The sequence below is a fragment of the Lagopus muta genome, chromosome 13 (assembly GCF_023343835.1).
Source record: "Lagopus muta isolate bLagMut1 chromosome 13, bLagMut1 primary, whole genome shotgun sequence".
Classification (NCBI taxonomy): domain Eukaryota; kingdom Metazoa; phylum Chordata; class Aves; order Galliformes; family Phasianidae; genus Lagopus; species Lagopus muta.
In genome coordinates, this window is record NC_064445.1 from 3,555,930 (window position 1) to 3,578,975 (window position 23,046).

General features: G+C 49.6%; 1 protein-coding gene across 1 annotated transcript in view; it reads right to left on the minus strand.

The window, feature by feature from the left end:
• Window positions 1–3,342: 3,342 nt before the first annotated feature.
• HS6ST2 (heparan sulfate 6-O-sulfotransferase 2) overlaps window positions 3,343–23,046 on the minus strand; it is a 102,107-nt gene continuing 82,403 nt past the window's right edge. Inside the window, exon 2 of the mRNA XM_048959273.1 lies at window positions 3,343–5,999. Coding sequence (XP_048815230.1) covers window positions 5,300–5,999 — 700 coding nt within the window. The 3' untranslated portion in view covers window positions 3,343–5,299. The remainder of the gene's footprint in view (window positions 6,000–23,046) is intronic.

A 23,046-nucleotide genomic window follows, 5' to 3' on the forward strand; every position in this document is an offset into this window, starting at 1 on the left:
GAGAGAGAGAGAGAGATGAGCTTTGACAAACGCAGAGAGCCACAAATTGTGCTGCCTTAAAGAGACATCAAAGTAATTTTCAGATCAATGTGATGCTTGACACAGAGCCGGCGCGACTCCTTCCAGATGGGCAGCGACATCCCCAAAGAGCCCGGGAGCAGCCACAGCTCAGCAGCAGCACTCTGTGCACTCAGGAGCCACGCAGCGTTCTCTCAGCCATAAAGAAAAAAAAGAAGAAGAAAGGGAAAATAAAAAGTGCATTGCAATGTTGTGTCTGGCTGGTGCGGGGCAGTGTGCACTGCAGCACTGAGTGCATCTCTATCGGTGCTCTCGTCAGTGTGAGGTTTGAGCTCACTCACCTGTGTCTTTTCTGCAGCAAACACCAAGAGGGCCTCTGCCTGCTTCCCTGAGCACCACGGCTTGCAGCCATCCGCCCCTCTGCCCACCTTCATCTCTTCAAAACTCTTCATCTGAGTTGAGGAAGATCCAACCATTCTGGGAAAGGACTCAGCGATGATTTGAGCCATTTGCCTGAAAGGAGCCAAAGGAGTTAAACAGGGGCCCAGAGCCCTTCCTGCTCCCCTGCTCCACGGAGAATGGGGAGATGGGCACTTTGGCTGCGTATCACAGTCCCATCAGGATCTGTCTGTGGTCCCACACAGCTGTGCTGTGCCCCGGTTGGTTCCCATCCTGGGGAGGACAACAACCTCCCCAAGTTGGAAATAGAGCTACAGAGCTGCCCGTGACACATCTGTGTGCACAGGTCTGAGTGAGATTTATGATTCTTCACTGCTGTTGCCATTCCTTATGCCTAAAATGGGCAGCGTTTCAGACATTTTTCTACTGAATGAAAATAATATGTCCATAAAATCCTCTGAGGATGACATCAAATGGGGCGATGCCAGCAGCAAACGCACTGTCCAGAGCAGCAGCAGCAGCAGCACAGGTCATCCTCACGGTGTGACTGCACCAACAGTGCTGGGAACGGGGAAAGGGAGATGCTGACATCAGCCTTCAACCCAAAACAGATCTCAGGAAAAGGCAAAAAGGCACCAGTGATGTAGGTTTGTCCCTGCCCCATTATGGGATGTGACCTGGTGGTGTGCATAGCAGGCAGGGCACACGGCGTGGTGCTCAGCTCTGCAGGGTTGTTGCCTCCTCCTGCAGCAGAGCAACCCCTGCTGCCATGACCTGTGCTGGCACAGCCCTGCGACAGCAAAGCTGCATTGATATTGTGTTTGTACAAGAGGACGGCTATGCAGGAGGTCGGGATGAGCTGAGATGAGCCTGGAGCCCCATGCTGAGCCTCAGAGCCCTGTGCACAGCACAGCACAGAGCTGCACCTCCCGGGGTGCAGGATCTGGTCTGCACCCTGTGCTGCTTCAAAGAGGTTTGGCTTCAGAGGGCGCAGAGAGCTGAGGGTGCTGCGACCATTCCGGCTGCTTTATCCTTTAGTAATTAGGCAGGCATTGTCTGGCTTCGAGATTAATCCCACTTTTAATTATTTTGAAACTGCGTGAGATTTCCCAGGCATTAAAGATTATGTACACGCTTGCTGATTCCATGGCAATTATTCTAATGTAATGATGTCTATTAATACGCTTCCCAGCTTGCCATGCCCAGAGGGGAAATTCCCAGTTTTCCCCTACAGAGCACACATCTCCTGCATGGTTTAGGACCATCCACCTACCTGTTCAGAGCGCCTGAATGCTGGACTCCAAGATCCCAATTCAGATGTTCTATGTTTGAATTCTATACTTGCTTTCTGTGCAAGTAACAGCACAGGGGTGCAGCTATGGCACAGCATCATGTTACAGGATGGAGAGCAAAAGGAAATGAAAAGCCATTCTGAAATCTCCTTTTGTTTGCTCTAAACATCCCTTGAACGCATCCTTACTGCAGCTCTCGTCAATTCTAAACTTCATTACCAGAAATCTTGTTACTCACCGACAGAATGGATCTCGTGCTGCTGGTCCCCAAATCCATGCTGTGGGGCTCACCACTGCTCACAGACATCCTCACAAGACTTTATTTGCAGTCCTGTGAGGGAAATGTGAGTTCAGAGAGCTGAGCTTTCATATTCTGAAAGTGAACACTCAGTCCACACCATACACACTTTGCTTTGCATGCATTTTGTTGCAGCATTTCATTGCACAGACATCAAACTTCACCTGTCTGTCCCACAGCACCGTGTGGAGCTGTGCTGCACACAAAGCTCCAGGTCCAGCTCCAGGAGCCCACAGGTCAAAGCTCTCAAGGCTTTGAGACAAATTTGGTCTGAACTCATCACTCGGGTCCCTGGAGATGGCTGAGCAGTGGTGTTAGCATTGAGGCAACGAGGTTGATTCTGAACTCAAGAAATGGATTAAGAGAGACAATGCTCTCTCCTGATGAAGCTGCTGGAAGGGGGGAAGCACTTCAGGGAACACAGAGCTGAGTTCCACAGGACAGTTTGGGTGCTGTGCCACAAGGGAGGAGAAGCAAGGAGCTCACAGCTCAGCAGAGAAAGGGCACAGACTGCAAGGAGAAGTTTAAGTCCATCACCCACTTGGAAGTGGTCCTTGGCAGTTCGGGTCCATGCATGGCTGAGCCAGGCTCCTGCAGTTCCCGCATGGTTCTGCCTGCAGTTGGATGGATGCATTGCTTTTCTTCTCATTTTCTTGGTGATTTCGTGATCTGCTGCACTGCGTCCTTCAGGTCCTGTTCACGTCCCATCAGTTTTGGTAACCCGAACATTCCAGGGGTTACATGAAATAGGAGACCAGTTCACTTTTACTCAGAAAAGACTGGAATCAAGTACATATTATGCTGTGCTAAAATACACAGCGATGTCATATGAAAAGATTGCAAAGTTCATTGACATCCATCAGCAGAGCCCAACAACCCCTGTGCTGAATCACAGAGTCATTAAGTTTGGAGAAGACCTCTAAGATCATCCAGTCCAACCCCAGCCCACCCCACCATGCCCATCACCACGTCCCTCAGATGCCCATGGCTCTGAACACCCGAAGGAAGGGTCAGTGCACCCACTGCTCCCTGTGCAGCTGTGCTGGTGCAGCACCACTCCTTCTGCACAGATCAGTGGCAGAAGTCTTTAAATCAGCAGAAAGCACCGCCTGTTCTCCTGAGCAGCTCAGAAAAGCAGTAAAAACTGAACCTATCACTGAAGCAGAGAGAGTTCAGCCCTCAGAGGCTGCAGTTCAGACACACTTCAGAAAAGCCACGATTATAAATTCACATATTTGCCTGTCAACAGCTATTGCATTTGTGTCAAGATCAGCGTTCGCTGTGAACCGCACCGTTCCCAGCACATCTTCAGATAAGGAAATAATCACAGGGAAATCAGAAGACTGCAGTTAAGTTTTATTTATCGGTTCTATTGTTAAATTACACAATCAAAGTCAGTGGATTGTAAATCTACACGGTAAGACAGCATCTACAGTGGGAATCAGCAGAATTTGATATGATTATGACAAAACGGTATCCTTATATTGGTACATCCTCTATATACAACTGACAGTATACACAAAGGAAATGCAACTAGTCGCTGTAAACCATGCACACCACAGCAGGATAACAAAATGCACCTTCTGCAATGGGCCCTCAGCTCGCCCCCAGTTCAGCCCCGTTTACAGCAGCGCCTTTCATTTTAAAGAGCGACTTATTTCCCCCCTGCCAAAACCAAAATCCAGCCGAGACTTCATACTGGCAACCGTGGTTCTCATTAAAACAATAACAATTAAAAACCAAACACAAAGAACTGCTGTATGCGACGCGGCGCTCTTTTCCCCGCTGCTGCTGCGGGGTTGGGTTGTGCCCAGGTTGTGGCATGGCACGGAGCACAGAGCTGGGCCACGTTCCTACAGCCTCCATCCTCACTCTGTGCCCCTCTTTGCTTACCTACTATTACAGGAGAAAGTGCAAGAGAGCCGAGAAGCACCGCGCGCACCGGGGCTGAGATGGTGCGAAGCTCGAGAGCGCCGCAGCCCACGTGCAGAGCCTGCGACCGCGCTGACTCCAGGACCAAAGTCTCACAGAGGTGGGTTTCTTTTTTGTTTTGTTGGCTTGTTTTTTTTTGCATAGAGATTACAGGAGCCCCTCACCTCCTGCTCCAGCAGTGCCCGCGTCCCGCCTTGCCATCCCGTGCAGCTATGGCTGTGGAATACTTCTTCCCATCGTTCCAGTCATCGCTAACCTGTCGGCACTAAGAAGGGCTCGAGAGCGTAGAAAAAAAAGCCCTATTTTTACACTGTGTAGCAAAGATTTACTGGAAGTAAATCCTAATTCAAGTTTAAATCTACTTCTTCAGTCGAGCGATTCTCTTTATAATATTGCTGGGATTAGAGAGCTTTATGACTTCTTATAGGCGCCATACAAAGAGCCGCAACACGATCTCATCTAGTTTATATCACCAATTATTAAAGAATGATAAGCTCAGCATTATGTACTCTAATGGGTAAGAAGGACTTACAGTCAGATACTGTCACAAGATTGTAATTTGGAAAAGGCTTTACGAAACACGAGGATGTAACTCCTCCAGAATGGCTAAAATCACAGCGCCCTGCAGGCTCTGGAAGCTGTGTCTTCAGTGTTGGCACTGAGCTCAGAACAGTGTGATTTGGGTTGTAAGTATGAGACAGACAGAGCTGAAGACTCTGAACAGTGGTAGGTAGAAGAAGTTTAAAATTTTTAATATTTATATAATGAGAGAAATTACTTCTATACCTTTTTGAAAGCCAATATTGTTCACAAAACCGGTCGGTATTGTTTCCCAGACCTTTAACGTTCCCTTCATTGTCCACTCATTAACTCAGTAAATACCATAATCAGTCGGTGCCCTTCGAAAGCCCATTAAAGAAAATTAAGATAAAATCAAAAGGAAAAGGTTTGGCTCGTATACTGCATTGTGAGAGTATGCGAAATGCCCACTGTTAGGAAATGAGATTGCTTCCCAGATGGATTTCAGCAGAGCATCATAAACATATGCCAGCATCCCGTTTTGTATTCATAACTAATTTAAGGATTTTGTTTGTTTTAAATGAACGTCCAAGCAACCATTTCCGATGAGCTTCCTTGGCTCCCGTATCCCATAAATAATCCAACAAACCTAAAAAGGACAATTTAATTACACACTAGGATTAAGTGTTCCACGTACAGTACGACATTTACTGCAAAGGCAACTGCAAAGGCAACGTTTTCACTTCTTTTTGCTTCCACAAGCATCTTCCATCTGGACCACTGCCGCCTCCCACGTGGGCGCTGGGTTCCTCTTTGCTTTCGGTGTCCTGAGAGCGTTCCCCTACCGCCACCGCTCCACGTTCCCCACATAGTCCGTGCTGGAGCTGTTCTCTCCCTGCTCCCGCAGGTGCGCCTGCTTTGCCCGCAGGATCTTGCGCTGCTCCTGGCGTTTCCGCCGCGCCTCCTGGTGCTCCTTCTGCCTCATGTACTGGTAGCGCTGCAAAAAGAGGTCTTTTGCATAATCGTACAATTCCATGTCTAAAAAATTGAGGGCCTCGATGCGCTGCTGAGTCTGCTCGTCTATCTCCACGCTGGAGGCCCTTGTGCTATTGTACTGCGTGAACGGCGAGATGAAGTTCATGTTAAAAGTCTTCTCAAAGAGATACTGAGTCTTCCTTTGAAATTCGGTAAGGCCGAAGAAGGCCATGCGTTTCAGGTTCTCCTTGGCACTGTCCAGCAGAACCTTGTTTCTCTGCTCCTCCGGCATGACCGACAGGTTGTAGCATCCCACCAGGCTGAGGTCGGACAACATGCGGACCTGGCGGTTGTTGGCGAGGTTGTAGGGGCAGTCCATGAACTCCTGCAGGGAGCAGCCCGACCAGTCGTCCCCCGTGTAGCAGCTGGGCAGCTCCTCGGTGGTCGGCGAACGCCCGTCACAGACGTGCAGGGATGCCTTCCACGTGGCTCCTCGCTGCACGTGCCGCCATTCGCTCAGGTATCGCGAGACGGGGTCACGCAGGATGGTGATGTAGTAGAAATTCCTGCAGAGGGGAGAGAGGCAGAGCGGTGAGTTCTGTGCTTCTTGAGCACAAGTGAACACCCAAAATCAACAGAAACTCGGGGCAATCTGCCCAGGGGAGGTGATGGAGTCACCGTTCCTGAAGGTGGTCAAGAACAGTGGAAATGTGGCCCTGAGGGATGTTGTGGGTATGGTGGGGGTGGGCTGGGGTTGGACTTGGGGATCTTGGAGATCTTTTCCAACCTGACCACTAGAGAAGTGAAGGGAACCCCAGATTTCCCTGTGAGGCTGCCCACGTGGCAACAGGCCCATGTTGGGTGCTTCAGGAGATGACTTTGATAGGAGAAGCGGAAATGGTTTCAAACTAAAAGTTGGGAGACTTGGACTGGACATAAGGAAGAAGTTTTTTACAATGTGGGCGATGAGGCAGTGGCACAGGTTGCCGAGAGAACTGGTGGGAGCCCTGTGAACACCCAAGATCAGACTGGATGAGGCTCTGAGCACTGATGGAGCTGTGGGTGTCCCTGCTCAGTGCAGGGAGTTGGACCAGATGGCCTTTCAGGGTCCCTCCAAACAATTCCATGATACAACGACCTCAGAAGCACTGCCAATATAGCTCCTGTGGTGGAAGCCCCAGGCCATGTAGGGCACTGGTTCTGGCCACTCCACACCACTCACATCTCCAGGAGAGCAAGCTCAGGCTGCTCCCCAGATACATGGGAGCTTCACGTGACAACAAGCTGTGGTTTCATGACCAGTTTATGTTGTCTGCAAAATGCTGCTTGTTTGATGTTTGTGCTGAGCAGCTGCACAAGCCTTAACAGCAGTGCTACACCAGCAAGGAGGGCACTTCCTACAGGACATTTCCTTTCTCAAGCCAGATAAATGATGTGTCTGCAGATACCCCAACCTCCTTACACTGACACGCAGAAAAACCCAGGCAAATTCCAATGCATCCACCTGCTTTCATCTGATACAAAGACAAGAGAGGAAAGATAAGTGAATAACAGGAAATTAAATATGTTGCAGCATTTTGTAACAGAAATGCCCAAGGGAAGTGGTGGCTTTTGTTTGGTGCACGGCGGCACACGGGGAACTTGTATGCACTGCTGTGATATGGGAGACCCTACCAGGATAAGGGCAATTTGCTTAATTAAACTGAATTAGAGTGGCTCAATAAACAACTGCCCTGCCTGGGAAGCCCACTCCTCCAGGACAGGGATGCCAAACACAGTGATGGCCGTATCCTCGGTGCTGCAGAAAGGTGAAGTGTTGGTTTGTTCTCCGAGTGACATCACAAGCAGCCACCCTGCAGCTCAGCCTCTGATCCGCGCCGTTTCCTTCAGCAGAAAAGCCACTAGATGTCAATGTTTTACAGAAAATTGTCTCTGGATGGACTCGAAAGTGAATCACAGGCACCGAACGCATGCAATAGCACGAGGGAAAAGGAAAAGCAGAGAGTCACCATTCCTCTTCCCATCTAGGGCACTGAGCTTATAAATAAAGGAGGAAGCACAATAAACTCACCAAACCAAATAAAGCCGAGAAGCCCAGGAAGGCATCAGTGGCCGGTCATGGTGACACCTGCTGTCTGGAGGGCGAGGACACAGCCATCAGCACAGCCACGTGCCTGTGGGCTCACCTGGCTCCTAGAGCTTTGACTGGGGATGTAAACACACCAGATGAGCCAAAGCCTTGGTTCATGGCCCAGAGGAAAGGTACTTCTGGCCCAAAAGTGCCATTACAAAGTGTGGGGACACAGGGGAAAGGCAAACCCAAACCTCTTCTTTAACACCTGCCAGGACTTCTCACCATTGGACCCAGTTTGTTGGACCCTGCACTAAAATAATGCCTCGATTCTTAAGCAAGGATAAATTGGTGCCATAGCTGAGGCATGCCCTTTGTGTAACACACAGCAACAAACTGCAAAAAAAGAGGCCACAGCAAAGCTCTGCTCACTCCTCTGTACAAAGATCGTGCTTCTGGATGGAGCCACGGGGTGCTGCTGGCAGAGTGAGGTGGCCACAAACCCATGCTCTGAGGTCATCACAGCAATTGATGCAGAGTTCATGCACAAAGGGAAACAAATCCTGAGCCAAGATTGATGTACCGAGCATCTTATCATAGCTCCTACTCCTCAACTTCTCTCCTTTTGTGCTCTTTGGTCACAGGCAGTGACAAAGTGCCCCACTTGGCTGCTGCTGTAAAAATAAAATGTGTATGTTGGTGGAAAAAACCGTGCTGTAATGGAGCACCGTCACTCTGGGGGGCTGACGGCCTCAGCCAGGCAAGTCTCTCCATCAGGAGCTGTCAGAGAAGTCAGAGGAGAGCAGCTGAAGGCAGCTGCACAGAGTTGCTCACTTGGCTCTGCAGAGAGGTGGCAGTGGCTGGGCTCCCTGCAGCACCATGTGCTTATGGGATGTCCTACACAGGGCTCCTGCCTTGCATGGCCTGAGCACAGCATCCTCAAGGTCAGGGCTGTACTTTTTCCTTGTGCCACACTATACGTCCCCAGCTGAATCCCACTTTCAAGACACAGGGTCAATCTCAGATGTTTTGAGCATTTCTCCTCTTCTTCAGTTTCACTGTTAAAGTTCTACTGGAAGAAGCAGCGTCCCTTTTGGGAACACTGGCTTTTGGGTCAGCCCCAAGCCACGCTCATCCAAGTTTGAAATCACAGCAGATCCCAAAAAGCAGCTCTACCGCTGTGAACTTATCTGAACTGAGCTTCAAAAAGTCCTGAAAGCTTTAATGTGTCACCAAGCCAGGGCTGGATTTGGCCATCAGCGCCCAGAGCATCCTCCTGCTGCAGCTGGGAAGCAGATTCAAAGCCTGGCAATTATTTTTAGCTCTGTGCGTAACGGCTTGTTCCCTCTGCTGCCTTAACGAGGGGGTGTGGAGTTCCTGCCCATTCCTTGAAGCTCTTGCTTCAGAGCCCCAGACTGCAGGTAGAGCTCAGCCTTCGCTGCGCATCGCTCCTCTGCCTTACAGAGCTGTGCTCACTGCAAGTGCAGCTTTCTAACAGAGCTGAGCTGGGTGCCCACGCAGCACAGAACAAAAGCTGGCAGGCAACTCAGAAAGCAGGCTGGCCATCAGGAATCTGAGGTGTGTGACAGCCCTTTGCTCCCGGTACCCCCCTGCACACAGCTGTTTCCCAGCTCCCTGTGCATTCAGCTGTGTGCTCCCTCAGGAAGATGGCTTTGTGCTCACAACGGTGCATCTGTGCCACCCCTCCCACACCTCTGCTCAGCACAGGGGCTGAATAACAATTTTTTTCCCCCCAGTCTAACGACTTTTTTTTTTTAAAGCTTCTTAAAACAACATAAAAAACAAAACAACAAACTGAAGCCAAACAGAGGAGGTGTGACAGCCTGGGGGGATGACAGCACTGACAAAGCCAGAGATCCTGGGGAACTCACAGCTCCCTCACTACTGCTTTGCTGTGCCACGAGAGCCCAGGCAAAACCACCATGGCCTGAGCACAGCAGCTCTACCTATTATACTTGCTCCTGGGAAAGGAAATGATGACTTAACTCCAACAGAAAAGCTTGATCCCAGCAGACAGCACCTCCACAAGGACTACACCAAGCTTCAGCTCCGCTGGTGCCAAGCAGAGCGGTATCGATCCCCACTGGAGGACTGAGGCTGTTTAATTGCTGGTGGAGGCAGAGGAAGAGTGGAGGTCAGTGCTGGAAGCTGCCATGCCTTCAGCCTGGAAACCTGAGCCTGGCCCGATAGAGCTCTGAGCTGGGGGACTCGCAATGCAAGCTGAAAGCCAAGCATTCACTCAACATTACATCCATTAGCAGATGGGTCACGGGGGGAGGGACTGAGCAACCTTTTCCCATTTCCCTTAAGAAATGAGGCTGAAGCAAAAGGGGCTACAGAGAGGGAGAAACCTGCAGCCTACACACAGGGAGCAAACAACCTGGGGACAGCCCAACCTCCTGCTGTGGTGGAACATAACACCATTTTGACACAAAGCCAAGGAAACAGAGCTGTGACTTCCAGGGGACATGCTGGGACAGCCCCACTCTCACAATAAATCTAAAGCTACCCTAGAAATTTGCTCAAGCACATCAGTTTGCATCTAGGTCAGGCTCGGCCAGGTGGCAAGGGCGGTCGGACACACAGATGGGCTCGTGCAGTGAATGGGAGGCAATTCCACACGGGTGTCTCCAATGTGTTGGCTGGAGATGGGGGAGGAGGGGAAACTTGAGAACATTCCTCTTCTGGGAGATTGCTTCCCCAGAGGGGCCCATCTGGGGACTCTGTGGCTAACAGCAGAGTGTGCAACCCATTTACACTGCAGGTGAGGATGGACATTCTGAAAGACATTCAGATGTGGCACTGAGGGACGTGGTTATTGGGCATGGCAGGGATGGGCTGATGGTTGGACTCAGCGATCTCAGTGGTGTTCTTCAACCTTAATGACTCTACTGAAGTTCCCTTTGAATAGGGCAGAGGGACAGATGAGATCTGCATTGTGTCCAGTCAGAAAGCAAATAAAATGAAATCAAACCCTGCAGCAGGGATGCTGCATATGGTACTAACAGTGAAGGACTGAGATACTCAAAAAAGAGAAGTACTCGTGTGGTTGGTGACCCGGCCCCGGAAGCACGCAATCAGAAGTGACCAACAGCACATAGATGGCCAGCGTCCTCCCCACCGCCCCCGTATGCTGCTCATACTCTTCAATTAAAGAACAGAGCTCATTGATCAGAGCACATTATTTTTGTCTTCTGAAGCAGAAGAGTTTGGGTTTCTTTTCCTTCTCCTGCAGCACATGGGAAGAGAGGCATACAGCTCCCTTCCTCTGCACAGCTTCACAGCAGCTCCAAAGCCACCTGACCCCTGCATCGGTGGGTTTTAATTTTCAGTAGATGGGGCACGAGGCCGATGTGGGTCTCCCTCATCCATCCATCATCCCCAGCACGTCTCCCAGAGAAGTCAAACTCAATTACACCAGGCCGGGTGCCCAGCGCTCCCGGCTCCCACTAGGTGAGGTTAATTCCCATAAAGAGCTGCTCACAGAGAATTCCATTTGCTAATACCTCAAACTGCTCCTCAAAGAGAAGTACTGCTAATGTGAGGGAGGCAGGCATCTGTTCAGAGGTCGCCCAGAGAGAAGCAAAACATTGATATATAACACTGCAACTCGCACAGAGGCTTTACCACCTATAGACACAACTGTAAGGTAGGGGGAGAGCTGCAACTGAGTGTGCTTGGGAAGCCCCACCATTGGTAAACTGCCAAAGGGAGCAGCTCTTCAGGCTGGGAGGTGCCCAGGCTGGACGCCCTGCAGCAGTGAGCCCAAAATATTTGCTAAGCTCGCTCTCAACAGAGCGTCGGCTCCAGATTGGCCCCAGATGCTTCACATCAGCGAGCTGGATGACAGCAGCAGCCAAAAAGCATCCCACAGTGCTTCCCTGTGCTCCCAGAGACGGCAGGGAAGGAGGAACAAACCCCACTTTTCCCTGCAGCAGCAAACCTATACACACTGGGATTTCTATCCCTTTGCTCTGGTGTCAGCATGGCACTGAAGAATCATAGCATTAGCTCGGAACAAGGGCCTATGAGGAAAAGAGATAAGTATTTCAGAGCTGTGAATTAAAGCCTTTAGCAAATGTAAATTTACATTTCCTCTAAGTAATCATTATGTTTTCACTTCTATCAGCACCCAATGACTCACAGAGATGTTTTGTCTAGAAACACTAATGGTGGGGGTAGGAAGCCAGCAGCCTGCCCACGGTAACTGCCGCGGGAGGAAAGTGCCAAAGGAACCCATAAAAACGAGCTGCAAATTGCAAGAGTGGCAATTACACCAGCTCACCCATCGCCTGTGAAATTATCAAATGGGAAAGGCTCGCAGCATTCATCAAATGGGGAAGATTTGCAGCATTTTAGGGGCAGAGGAAGCCTGCGTCTTCATATCTTTCAGCTGAAGACGCGCGTTCATGTATGTGTGGGCATGGAACCTGCATGCTAATGTGCTGACAATCAGGCTTTAAATAAGTGAGAAATATGCAGCCTCACACAGGCCCGTGCCCCCAGGCACCCTCACGCACCAACCCATCGCCCACAGCACCGCCTGCGCAGGGGAGAGCTGCCCTGCAGATCTGCCAGAGCGCTATTAATTTCCTAATTACCTATATTATTAAGATCTCTGCAGGACACCCGAGCACGCAACTGATTCAGCAAGAACAGCAGCCCTCTTGTTTGTGCTTATAGATACATATCTCAGTGGCTGTTTTTGGACTCGGCCAACACACGGTGACTCGGCGGTGCGCCTGGCCCCAAACCCACTGCTCCACCCCATAGAAAAAGGGATGACGTGCCCACAAACACCCATCTCCCTCCACAACCAGCACTCCCCGCTCTCTCTTTGGGCTTGTTGCTGCAAAGCATGGCAGCTCTCCCAAAAGGAGCTGGTGAACAACCACGGTATTTACTGCTCTCCTCACCCCGTCTAAATGCTGTCGCAGGAATCGGTTTCTGCTTGTAACTGATATTCCTGTGGCGTGGCAGGCAGAGGTTTGCAAAGCCGACACTCCATAAGCGGTGGTTTACAGAGATGGAATAGTGGCAGTTTTTCATTTTCCAGAGTCCACTCACCCTTCCAAAAATCTTAATGCCTCATTGATTCATAATGCAGTACATAAAGATTTCATTTTTTCCTGCACACAGTGATATATTATGGAGGCAATCTATTTTGCTACTGAAAAGTTTGCTTAGCAGAAAAATTTGGAGTTTTGACATTCAGGAAATTACAGCCATCTGTAAAGCACGACTGATGTGCCAAGGCCAACATTTTCATTGCACCTACGGAGCCAGGATAATGATGCTAAATATTTATCATATTCTAAAAAAAAAATTTTTTTTTAATCCAGATTCTTGTGTATAAAAAGCATGCACTTTGTATTAATGAAAAAGGCTTTATCCTTGCATTTGTATGCATCTTCGCTACACCTTCAGTGTGCTACGCCATGCTGTGACTTCCTAATGGCAGTAACACTCCTCGCAGCTCCTCCAGGTACAAAGCCAGGCACCATGCGAGCAGTGATGGGCTGATGGTTGCCCTGTGTGAGCTCACTGTCTTTCCCAGCCTCAGTGGTTCTGTCAGTCTCTGCTTTACCACACCACTCCCCCCCCGCTGGAGGGATCCCAGAGCTTTCGAGATCACCCACGTTAACTTCCAGAACTTCACTTATCCCACAGCAGGGAATGAACTCCAGATAGGTATTCATCATGAACCTCAATCAATTCTCTTCAATAATCCATGCAGGAACGAGGTTTGGCTCCTGTGAGGAAACACACGGCTGCTGCTAATTCCATCTGCAGATACCTTCCAGCTAACACAGGTTACACCAGAGTGCTTTTAACAGCTGAACCAAGGACATGCACAGTGAAGGCACGCGGATGCAACTCACACATTGCTTGTTGTAACTATCAGACAGATGGAACCCAAGGAAAACCTCTCTCAGCCTTTCTAAAATACAGTCCAAGGAAAGCATCTATTGAAAATGCATCTAAAATGTAATTAACGAGCTGGCACTAATATATTCTCTTTCCTACTGCTGGAAGGGATGAGGACGGACAACGTGCCTGCAGCTGCAGCTTGCTGCAGTTTTCATTTCGGCTTTCATTGATTTCATTTAGCGCCCTGAGACCAAATAATGAAGAAATCTGTATCAATGGAAAGCACCAAGTGTGCTCCTGTCCCACCAGGGCACTCCAGCAATATCGTGGAGTGGAAGGGGATTCTCCTTTAATTGAATTGGAAATGAGACACACATTAGCTAAGAAAACTTAATCAGCGCAGTAATATTAAAATGGGCCACTCAGACAAACTATACTGATTAAGTCACTTGCAAACATTTCCTTACTCATCAGCGAGACTTGTGGCGTTAATGATTTAAACTCACTTTCCTACTCCAGGGAACAAAACTGTAATTTCGTAGGAGATGATTAGAGCGCTTTAAGCCTTCCCTCGCACATTACAATGCAGTCTCCTGGCAAAAGCACAGAACCCGACCCTGCAAGGACACGTGCAGAGGCTCAGGAAGCCTGCACAGATGCCAGCACGTCATCAGCTCCTTTGATTTAAGCCAGGAGAGCCCAGAAGGCACCTCCCTTACTCGCTTGCTGCTGAAGCATTCCCAGCAGCTCCTCTGCTGCCTTCATCTCTAATTGTAACTCGCTGCACCGTAAAGCTGTGAGCTCTGTGTACCTCCCAGCACACTCGGATTTTAACAATCTCGCTCACCCACAGTTCACATAACTGGATTTAAAATGTTTGGGAGATAGCAGAATGCATTTCTATTAAAGCTCTGCCAATGCATTTGTTGTGCCAGAGCTCAGCTGGGAGGGGTTTTATTTCAGCTCAGCAATCAAGGCTTTGCAGGTATTACAAGAAGAGCAGAGCACCCCGTTTCCCACATCCACTCGTTGCACCACATACACTCAGCTGAAGAGCACATCACTCAACCTGAGCAGTGCCACACTTCTGCCTCTCCCACAGCCCTGACCCAACACTGGGATGTGTCCATCGTGCTCACAGGAGACCAGCATGCCAGGACTGAGCTGGCAGCCCTTCATCCCAGCTTTCCTGGTGGCTAGCAAGAGCACAGCTATCAGCTAAGACACATTGTGCACCTATGGATCTCAGCAGCTTCCTATATTGTTAATTAATCTATAGCATTATGATGTTCAACATCCTATTTCAGGACAGACAAAACCAAATCCCATTTTTGCTTCTTTTCGGTGCCATGAAGGAAGCTTCAGCCAAATGTCAGCTGCTCTGAGGTCGCTGCAGAGAGGAGATGCAGCCACCAGGCCAGGCAAGACCAGGAACCCCTCTCCCTTCTGTGCCAGCTGAAGGGTGACGAGCAGCATCACCATGCAAAAAGCACAGAGATGCACTGCCCACACACAGCACTGCTTGCTTCAGCTTTTGCCCAGCTCTCCCGCAATGACGACACAAAGATGGACCAAAGCCTGGCCTTTCTCTCCACATCCTCTTGCCGTGGCCCTCAAGCTGGCAGCACGCACCACCCCCAGCTTCACACTCACAGAGCTGACCAAAGGCTCTGTGCTCTGAGCCGGCTGGAGGAAAAGCCTTGCTTACGTTAGCTGGAAATCCTTACAAACAAACTGATCTCAGCTGAAGCCCAAAGTAAGCTACAGGCCTGCACAAAACCAGGAGAGGCACTGCCAGCCCCAGCGTGATACAGAACAAACCCTCAGCCAAGGAGCACCTGTATACGAAAAAGACTGGAAGCCTCCACTTGGGTGTCTCTCTCCAGGCTGCACGCAGCCCTGCTGGTGCTCAAGGGAAGCAGACAGATAAAGAGTGAAAAGAACAAAGCTAAGGAACTCCAGTTCTCCACTCCGAGGAGACAAGAAGCAAACCCAAGCACTGAACGAACACAATGAAACCACAACAAACCACAAACGTTCAGGGTTACTGGATGAGATTGATGAGCTTTCAAAAGAAGCTGCCAATGGTCCCATCTCTCTGCCTCACTTCTCAAAATAAGAAACAAAAAAAGGCAAAATCCTCTCCTTAAGCAGCAGGAAATGGTTCAAAACAGCACTGCTCTACCTGTTAGCATCTTCCAAATGATTTTCATAAGACACAGCTCCACTCCTGCATGGATTATGCTGGCTAAAAATGTGTGTGACATTTTAATTATCAAGTACAAATGTTACTGCGAGCAAGCAATGAAACAGATGGTGTCCTGAATTTTACAGTACAGCCACATTTTCCAGCTCAGATTTCCAGTTCACCAATCAGTGAGCTTCAAGTCCTGCCTTTGCTGTGTTTCCCCCAAACATCTGAGCTGTTGTAACCAAAGACACTGGGAGCCCAGCTCTGGGAGCAGAAACACAACGTGAGTCATCCTCCTCCAGGATGATACACGACGTGTTTCCAACAAAGCACAAACACTGAGCATCCATACACCCCAAAAACATGGGGTGTGTGAAGTGAGAGAGCATCATTGCCCTGGAAAAGAAGTACAGGGATAAAGGAATGACCACCCTACTCAAGAGGGAAAAGCAGTGACCTCGCTACTTCCATCTCAGTGAAGGGCTTCACATGTTTAACTCGGTGAATCCTACCTGTGTCAGTGGCAGCCTCTCATACTGCCTTCTCTTCCCTTCTGTGTGCTCTGCCCAAAAGGGGAAGGGATGGGAATGGATGTGCGTTCCCTTGGCTCCTGCCAACGGAGAGTCTCACAGCTCTGGGGATCAGAAGGGAGCAAAGCCAAAAGCTTTTCCATTCCTCCTTGCTGGTCAAAAAAATGGAACCTACTGCTCCCTGTGTAGGCTGCCCTTTCATGTGTTTCTTTTTCCCTCTGTCATAAAAAAATAAAATACAAACAGAGAAACAAGCCACAGAGGAGCACAGCCACGAGTGCTATGGGAAGGGACAAGGACCTGGAGCCCCTTCCAGCTGACCACAGCTCCACAGACATGTCCAGCTGTGCCTGTGCATGACCCATAATGGACACAGCTGCAGACTACAGGAGACCCAGCTCAAGCTGGATCTGTCCTGTGGCTTGCACATGTCTTCTGCAAAGCCCTGAAGAGTTGACAGCGCCCCGGCAAACAGGAGGAGCTTGCAGTCCTGCTCAAGCACTGAATGAGGAGAGGGAGCTGTGTTTTTGGCTGTCATCGTGCTGTGTGGGCTATTTCCCCTGTCAGCCTGAGCTGCCCTCTCCAAAGGGGCTCTTCATTTAATAAGCTGTGGCAAAACTTCATCTCAGAGAACTTTCCTGATACTCTGCACCATTCATCTTCACTACCACAAACCCAAAACACTGAGGGGAGATGCTGCCCTGGCTTATGGCATCATTGCTGTAATTACCACAAAGAAACATCTTTGGAAAGGTGTCCCAGAAAATAACACACTCAACATTTCCTTGCTTTGGAGCACAGGTGCCATCCTAGCACTTCTCCCCTGCAGAACAGGGAAGCCCACCTGGGCGTTTTGTTAGCAGGGTGGAAGGCAAAGCACCAGCCTTACTGCAGACCCTGGGAGCAGCCTGGTTTGCAGCAGACGTCTGCAGCAGGGTGGAGACGTGCATGGCAGCAGCATGGGTTCTGCTCTCAGCCACGCTGGCAGCTGGAGCGCTCAGATAAATAAACCTGGAAATTGACTGCTTCTGAGTGACAAAGGCCTCCCTGCTAGGTGTTCATCCCTGGAGGGGTTAATATAAAACAATCTGATTTCTTCCCCAAATTGCACAAAATCCAATAAGCGCCAGGCAGCGGTGTCTTCTCCCATTTAGAAGATTAAGAAACTCTGTCCTACCGACTTTATCGGAACAATTCATTCCCACAAAATTACACTGGGTTTTGAACCTGAGGTTGACACACTCCATTCTAGCTGCAGGCTGAGCCATCCGCTGCGGTGCTGCATCACAGCACTGCCAAGTGCCACCTGAGCCAGGTTTGCTGCCAAAGCACCTGAGCAGAGACAAGGATGAGAGCAGTGGGGGGGCAAGAGGCTCCCCCCGCCCCCAGCTGCCGTGATGTGGTCCAGCAGCAGCACCTTCAGCCACATCCCAGCCATCCTGTTGTTAAACCAGCAGCAGCCACGTAACTCATTTTGACACACCGAGACGGGGCTTCTCTTGGCTTTATTTGAAACAAAATGACACTTTCTCTAGACACCGAAATGCATCCTCGTCTCATCGTATCAGCGGAGGAAGCATATTTTTCCTCTTTATGTGAAAGGTGATATTGGGTGCATCATGCATTGAAATCGTTTGCTGGCTCCCTCTCTCAACATAAATAAGGGAAAAGTAAGTCAGGGAAGATTGATTTTAAAGATGTATACATATGCATGCCGTTCTCTAACCCAGAACATTATTAAATTCTTTCATATATTCACGCCAAAGATTGTGCAAGTGGAGATGCTATCACTAGTACTTTCCCAGAGTGAGGATTAGGGAGCTTTCCTTCTACTGAAAGCAATGTGTTTAAACCACCTGTGCTCAGCCAAGCCGTCCTGAGCAGCAGTGTACCCCGACCAGAATCCCTCTGGGCTGCCCAGCAATGCCTGCAGGGAGCCACAGCAGCAACCCAGGGAACCCAAGGCCAGGCTGAGCACGAGCTCTCTTACACCCATCAGAGCACTGAGCTTCTGATGGCTATTAAATGCCTTCTAACCTCTGCAGCCTCCCCAGTACACACAGCAGCAGCCCCATCCAGCAGAGCACAGCTGAACCCCACTGGGGCAGTGCTGCCCAACGGCAGATCTGGATTGCAAGCCATGCTACATCCAGCCTAACACCCAGCTTTATTTACGAGCAGTGTGACATCCTGCTCCCCAGGCAGGCACATCCGCCACAGCACTGCCCTCCTGCCTGCACAAACTGCAAGTCTGCAGCAATGCTGCCCAATTACCTTAAAGATGTTATTTAGATAGCTCTGTGGTAACAGACGCAAACACAAACCCCAGTCCTGCAGGATTTGCATAGCGGAATTTTTATCGCGCTTCTTAAAGATTAATAATTTAAGGCAAGTTGTAACTGTGCTAAGATTTAGTCTTATGTTTTCATCACGGCTTTATATTCTCATAAATATCCAACATTCCCAAGTATATAGAAACGTGAAATGGTATTCAAGAGGAAAAACTGCACCCAATATATCTTCCATTTATGGAATCGAATGTAAGATCATATTCAAAGCGCTGCATTTACTGTCTGATTTTGAATACATAAAACACATAGCCATTACAAATTCACCTTTCATTGCAAAGCTTTGTTCTAGCACTGACATAACTTACGGCCGGATCAGAGCCCTAAGAGCAGCTCGGCCGTTTTTCTTCTCCTCCGCTCCCACAAACACGACTCAGGGAGACAGGTCGTGCTCTCTATCAAAGTTGCACTTGCCACACAGCAATACTGCAACATGTCCCATTATAGTTATGTCTGCAGAGACCGTGAGCACAGACTTGGCTGCAGGCACCTCCTAATGGAATTACATAATTGGAGGCATGTCATCTAAATCTGAACAAATTGGATTCTCTTGTCATGCACTATTGAATCAAAACGGGAAGAACACTCCACGCTGTTATCTACGGTAAACCAAAGGCGGCAAATCCGGCATCACTAATATTTTGGTAATGTGATGTGTATTAAAAACGGGGCGGGGGGGAGGAGAAGAGAATGGGTTCACGTAGGGCACGCCAAAACCACGCTGCGTGTAAGAACAACCCATCCCTGTTTGGTTGGGGAGTCACATTAATGGCTCATAATGCCGGAGAGGAGAGAACAGCAGCAGAACCGTGCAGGGCTGGTCTCCTGGCAGAGCTGGGGACCTCAAGGCTCTTCCATCACCTTTGTTCTGGGAGAAGCAACAGCCACTAAGGCATCTCCCCCACCCTGGTCCTGCTGCTCCTTCCCCCCCATACCCGCTGCTCAAATTAACATTCACATCCCCTGTGAGTTCTCCAGCCCTCGTAATTCGTAAGCGTGCCCTGCTTTACGTTTACAAGTACATCGACTTTCATTTGGAATTACTGAAGGAATCATAACTAGGGAGCGAGAGCTGAGCTTACCCAACTGTGCATTCAGGGCAGATTTTCACTGAGCACTCAGCTCGACCTCCAGCTCTGCACGTATGAGAGAACAGAGGCATTAATTACATTACCAGAATCACTAATCAGCTCACTGCATCTTTATATTTCATCAGCGAACCGCCGGTGCAAAATCAGAGCCTTTCTCTTCCTTTAATTTCTTCAATCCTCACCACAGTATTTCCATGCATGCACACAGAAGAAAAACACAAACACGCGTTTAAAGAACACCGAAGCAGCACAGAAAAAGGCATTCTGATGCTATGTGGAATTCACAGCTGCCTCAACTGGAGGAGTCACACTGCTGTGCACCACTGGGGAGCCCTGAGGACAGAGCAGGGCACGGCACAGGGAGAAGCGCAGGGCAGCATCCCACCAGCAGCCATCCCGATGGTAAGCAGGTCACTGCTCTGACAGCAGCAGGGGGTATCTGCAGTACAGCTCGCACACAGCTAGCACACTGCAGAAAAGCAATTTTTAGAATGACATCAGCACACTGCACTTTAACTACAGAGGTGTCAGCTGCTCTGCCCCCCACCTCCAGCACCGCTGCGCTGGTGCAGCAGGTGTGCAAAACGCCTGTTTCTATTTGGTGTGAGGGAGAAATGCTGTCACATCACCCAATACCACAAGTTGTGAGAGCACACAACAGGGGGGATGTGATGACTGCACTACCCTCTGCCTGCAGCGCGCCCCCAGAGGAGCTGGCTCAGCACTCACCTTGTGCTGGCAGGGGCTTTGTGTGGGCATTGGGAATCCCCAACCATGCAGCCCTCTGGCAGCACTGCAGGTTGCCACGTGTGGAATCCAGATCTACCAGTGAGTGCAACCGCTCACTGCTGGAAGGAGCCGCTCATCAAGGAAGCACATGAAGAGCATTGTGGAACAGAAGGAGTGGTGAGGTACTGGAACAGACTGGTGCTGCAATCAGCCCTGGAGGTGCTCCAGAACCATGAGGATGTGGCTCTGAGGGATGTGGTGATGGGAACAGTGGGGTGGATTTGGGGACCTTACGAGTCTACTCCAACCTGAATGATCCTATGAAAGCAATGCGTACTGTGGAAATGGGTACTGATTTAAACGGTGGTTTCCCAGGGCAGGCAGAGGAGCAGTGACAGGAGGGCTGAGGCTCCATCTGGGACTGTCCCACCACTGCTTCTCAATGGCCACATCACTGCACTCAGATTAAGTGACGTTTCTAAATCTAAGTGAGGGAGAAGGGAAAGGAATCACCCCTCACTAGCACAGTACCTTGTGAGAGCTGCAGAATATTCCACCGACTCCTTGTTCTCTACTGCATCTTTTCCTCACTAAAAGGGTTACTTCGGATATTTGTGTGGAGCCAGGAGCTGGATTCAGTGATCCTTATGGGTCCCTTCCAACTCAGGATATCCTATGAGATGGTCTGCTTTTGGGTGGCCCTGTATGGAGCCAGGAGTTGGACTCAATGATCCCCTCCAATCCAGGGTATTTATTCTATGTTTCTACGGTTGCTTATTTGATTCAGCTTAAACAGAGCCAGGGCAAACACACAGGTTACAAACCTCCTTCATGCACTCAGCCTCCTTAACGTTAGCAATATCCGTTCATAATTAATATATTACAACTAATTAATATCACTAATTAATGAATCGGAACAAGGGCAGGGAGATAGGAGAACATTCCTTCTGATAGCTGTGAAATGCACTAATGGGAGCCAGTCGGGAGTCAGCTCCTCTCTTTGGGGAGTTTGGAACAGTTTGATTTTCAATCAGAAAAGCTCTAGTGAATATTCAAAGAATGAATTATAAGAATAGGATGAAGAAAAGCTATCAAGCATTTTGCATCTCTGCCTCTAAGAATAACGATGGGGGAACCTGTGCCATCCTGGCCGGGTGGGCAACCCAGCAGTGGAGTCACTGCAGGGGACCCCAGCCTGGGGATGGCTATGGGCAGTGCTGGGGTATGCATCGTTAACAGCCAGAGGGAATAATAAATTAGCACCTAATTAACAGGAGTGCTGGAGGCATCTGGGAAGTTGGACATGAAAGGCCAAGGTAAGCATTTGGGATGCAGAAAATACGTTCAGGACAAATATTTATTGGGTCAGTAGTTGCTTGCGAGGAACAGAAGCAATAAAGCGGAGATAACAAGGAATAATGCTGCCACGATGGGAAATTGCACTAATGACTTAACAGCTCTTTGCACCTCTCTCTAAAAAGCTCCTAAGGGAAATCTCTTATTCAGCACCGAAGTAGCAGCGGTGTAAATCTGCTCGTCATTACATCTGACCCCCTGCACTCACAGCAGCTGCTGAGCCCAGCGCTGCACTGCCCTGCTGCTCACCCACTGCCTGCTGCCACCTCCCTGCCACCCAGTGCAGGGCAGAGCAGGACAGGCATCCCTGGGATGGGGAACTGCCCAGGCAAGGCTAAGGGACCACCAGCAAAAGCTGTGTCTCCCAGCAGCTCAGCCATTGCCTGCCACGGGATCTCACACCAAAGGGCATCGCAGAGCGAGCAGCTCCACCAGGCAGGAGAGACTGCAAACACAATTTTAAGAAACGCAGCTTAACTGTCTTGTTAATTAATATTCCAAACTACGTGCGAGCCTTTAACACACAGCAGGATTGTGGTGAAAGATTTATGAGATTGGTTCACCTTTCCTGAGCACTGCCTTGGGTCATCAGCAGAAACTTATCAGCCCGTGTACCAGCGGAGAGCGAGTGTGAGGGGAAGGGTAACATCTGCAGAAGACGATGTGACCTACTTTTACAGTAATTTGAATGCATATCTGGGAGAAAAAAAAGAGCCTCTAAAATTTTAAGGGAGAATTATAAATCAAGGCATGACAGTAAACAAGTAATTTGTGAAGTCGCACTGTCTACTCCGTGCAAACAAGGGATTCATCAAATAATAAAATACTACTTTAGAAGAAAACAAGCACAATTATTTTATAATTACAGCTGCTCTCGCCTTCTGAGGGCAGGAAACCTTCCTACCTCCATAGAATCATAATCAAGACTCATCAAAGTCCTGTAAAAGCAAATCAATATCTGCTCTTGGCAGGACGAGTTAATTAATAGCGGAGCGCTCTGCTGCTGTCGTTCTGACCGCAGTGAACACTCCATGCAAAGCACCCAGTGCTGCTGCAGTGGCACTGCTGCTCTGCCCCATCTGGGCATGCAGATCCCCCATCAGCATGTGGGCTGTGCATGGTTTGAAGGGCTCCACGCTCACCTGTGCCCAACACAGAGCTGGGGGGAAGACGGCTCAGGCAGCACCAGGCAGCTCATCTGCTGGTTTATCTACCAGCGTGCATGCATGGAGATCAAAGCCACATCCTTTTCATCACTGCTGCACCTGTGGAGCTGGCTGGCTCTGTGGCACCCACACTGAGCAGAGCTCCTTGCTGTCCAGCCAGCGGTGTGCACTCTGTCCCTAGGAGGGCTCAAGCTGTGCAGATGCCTCTTCAAACATTGGCAATCAGAGCACAGGCTTCC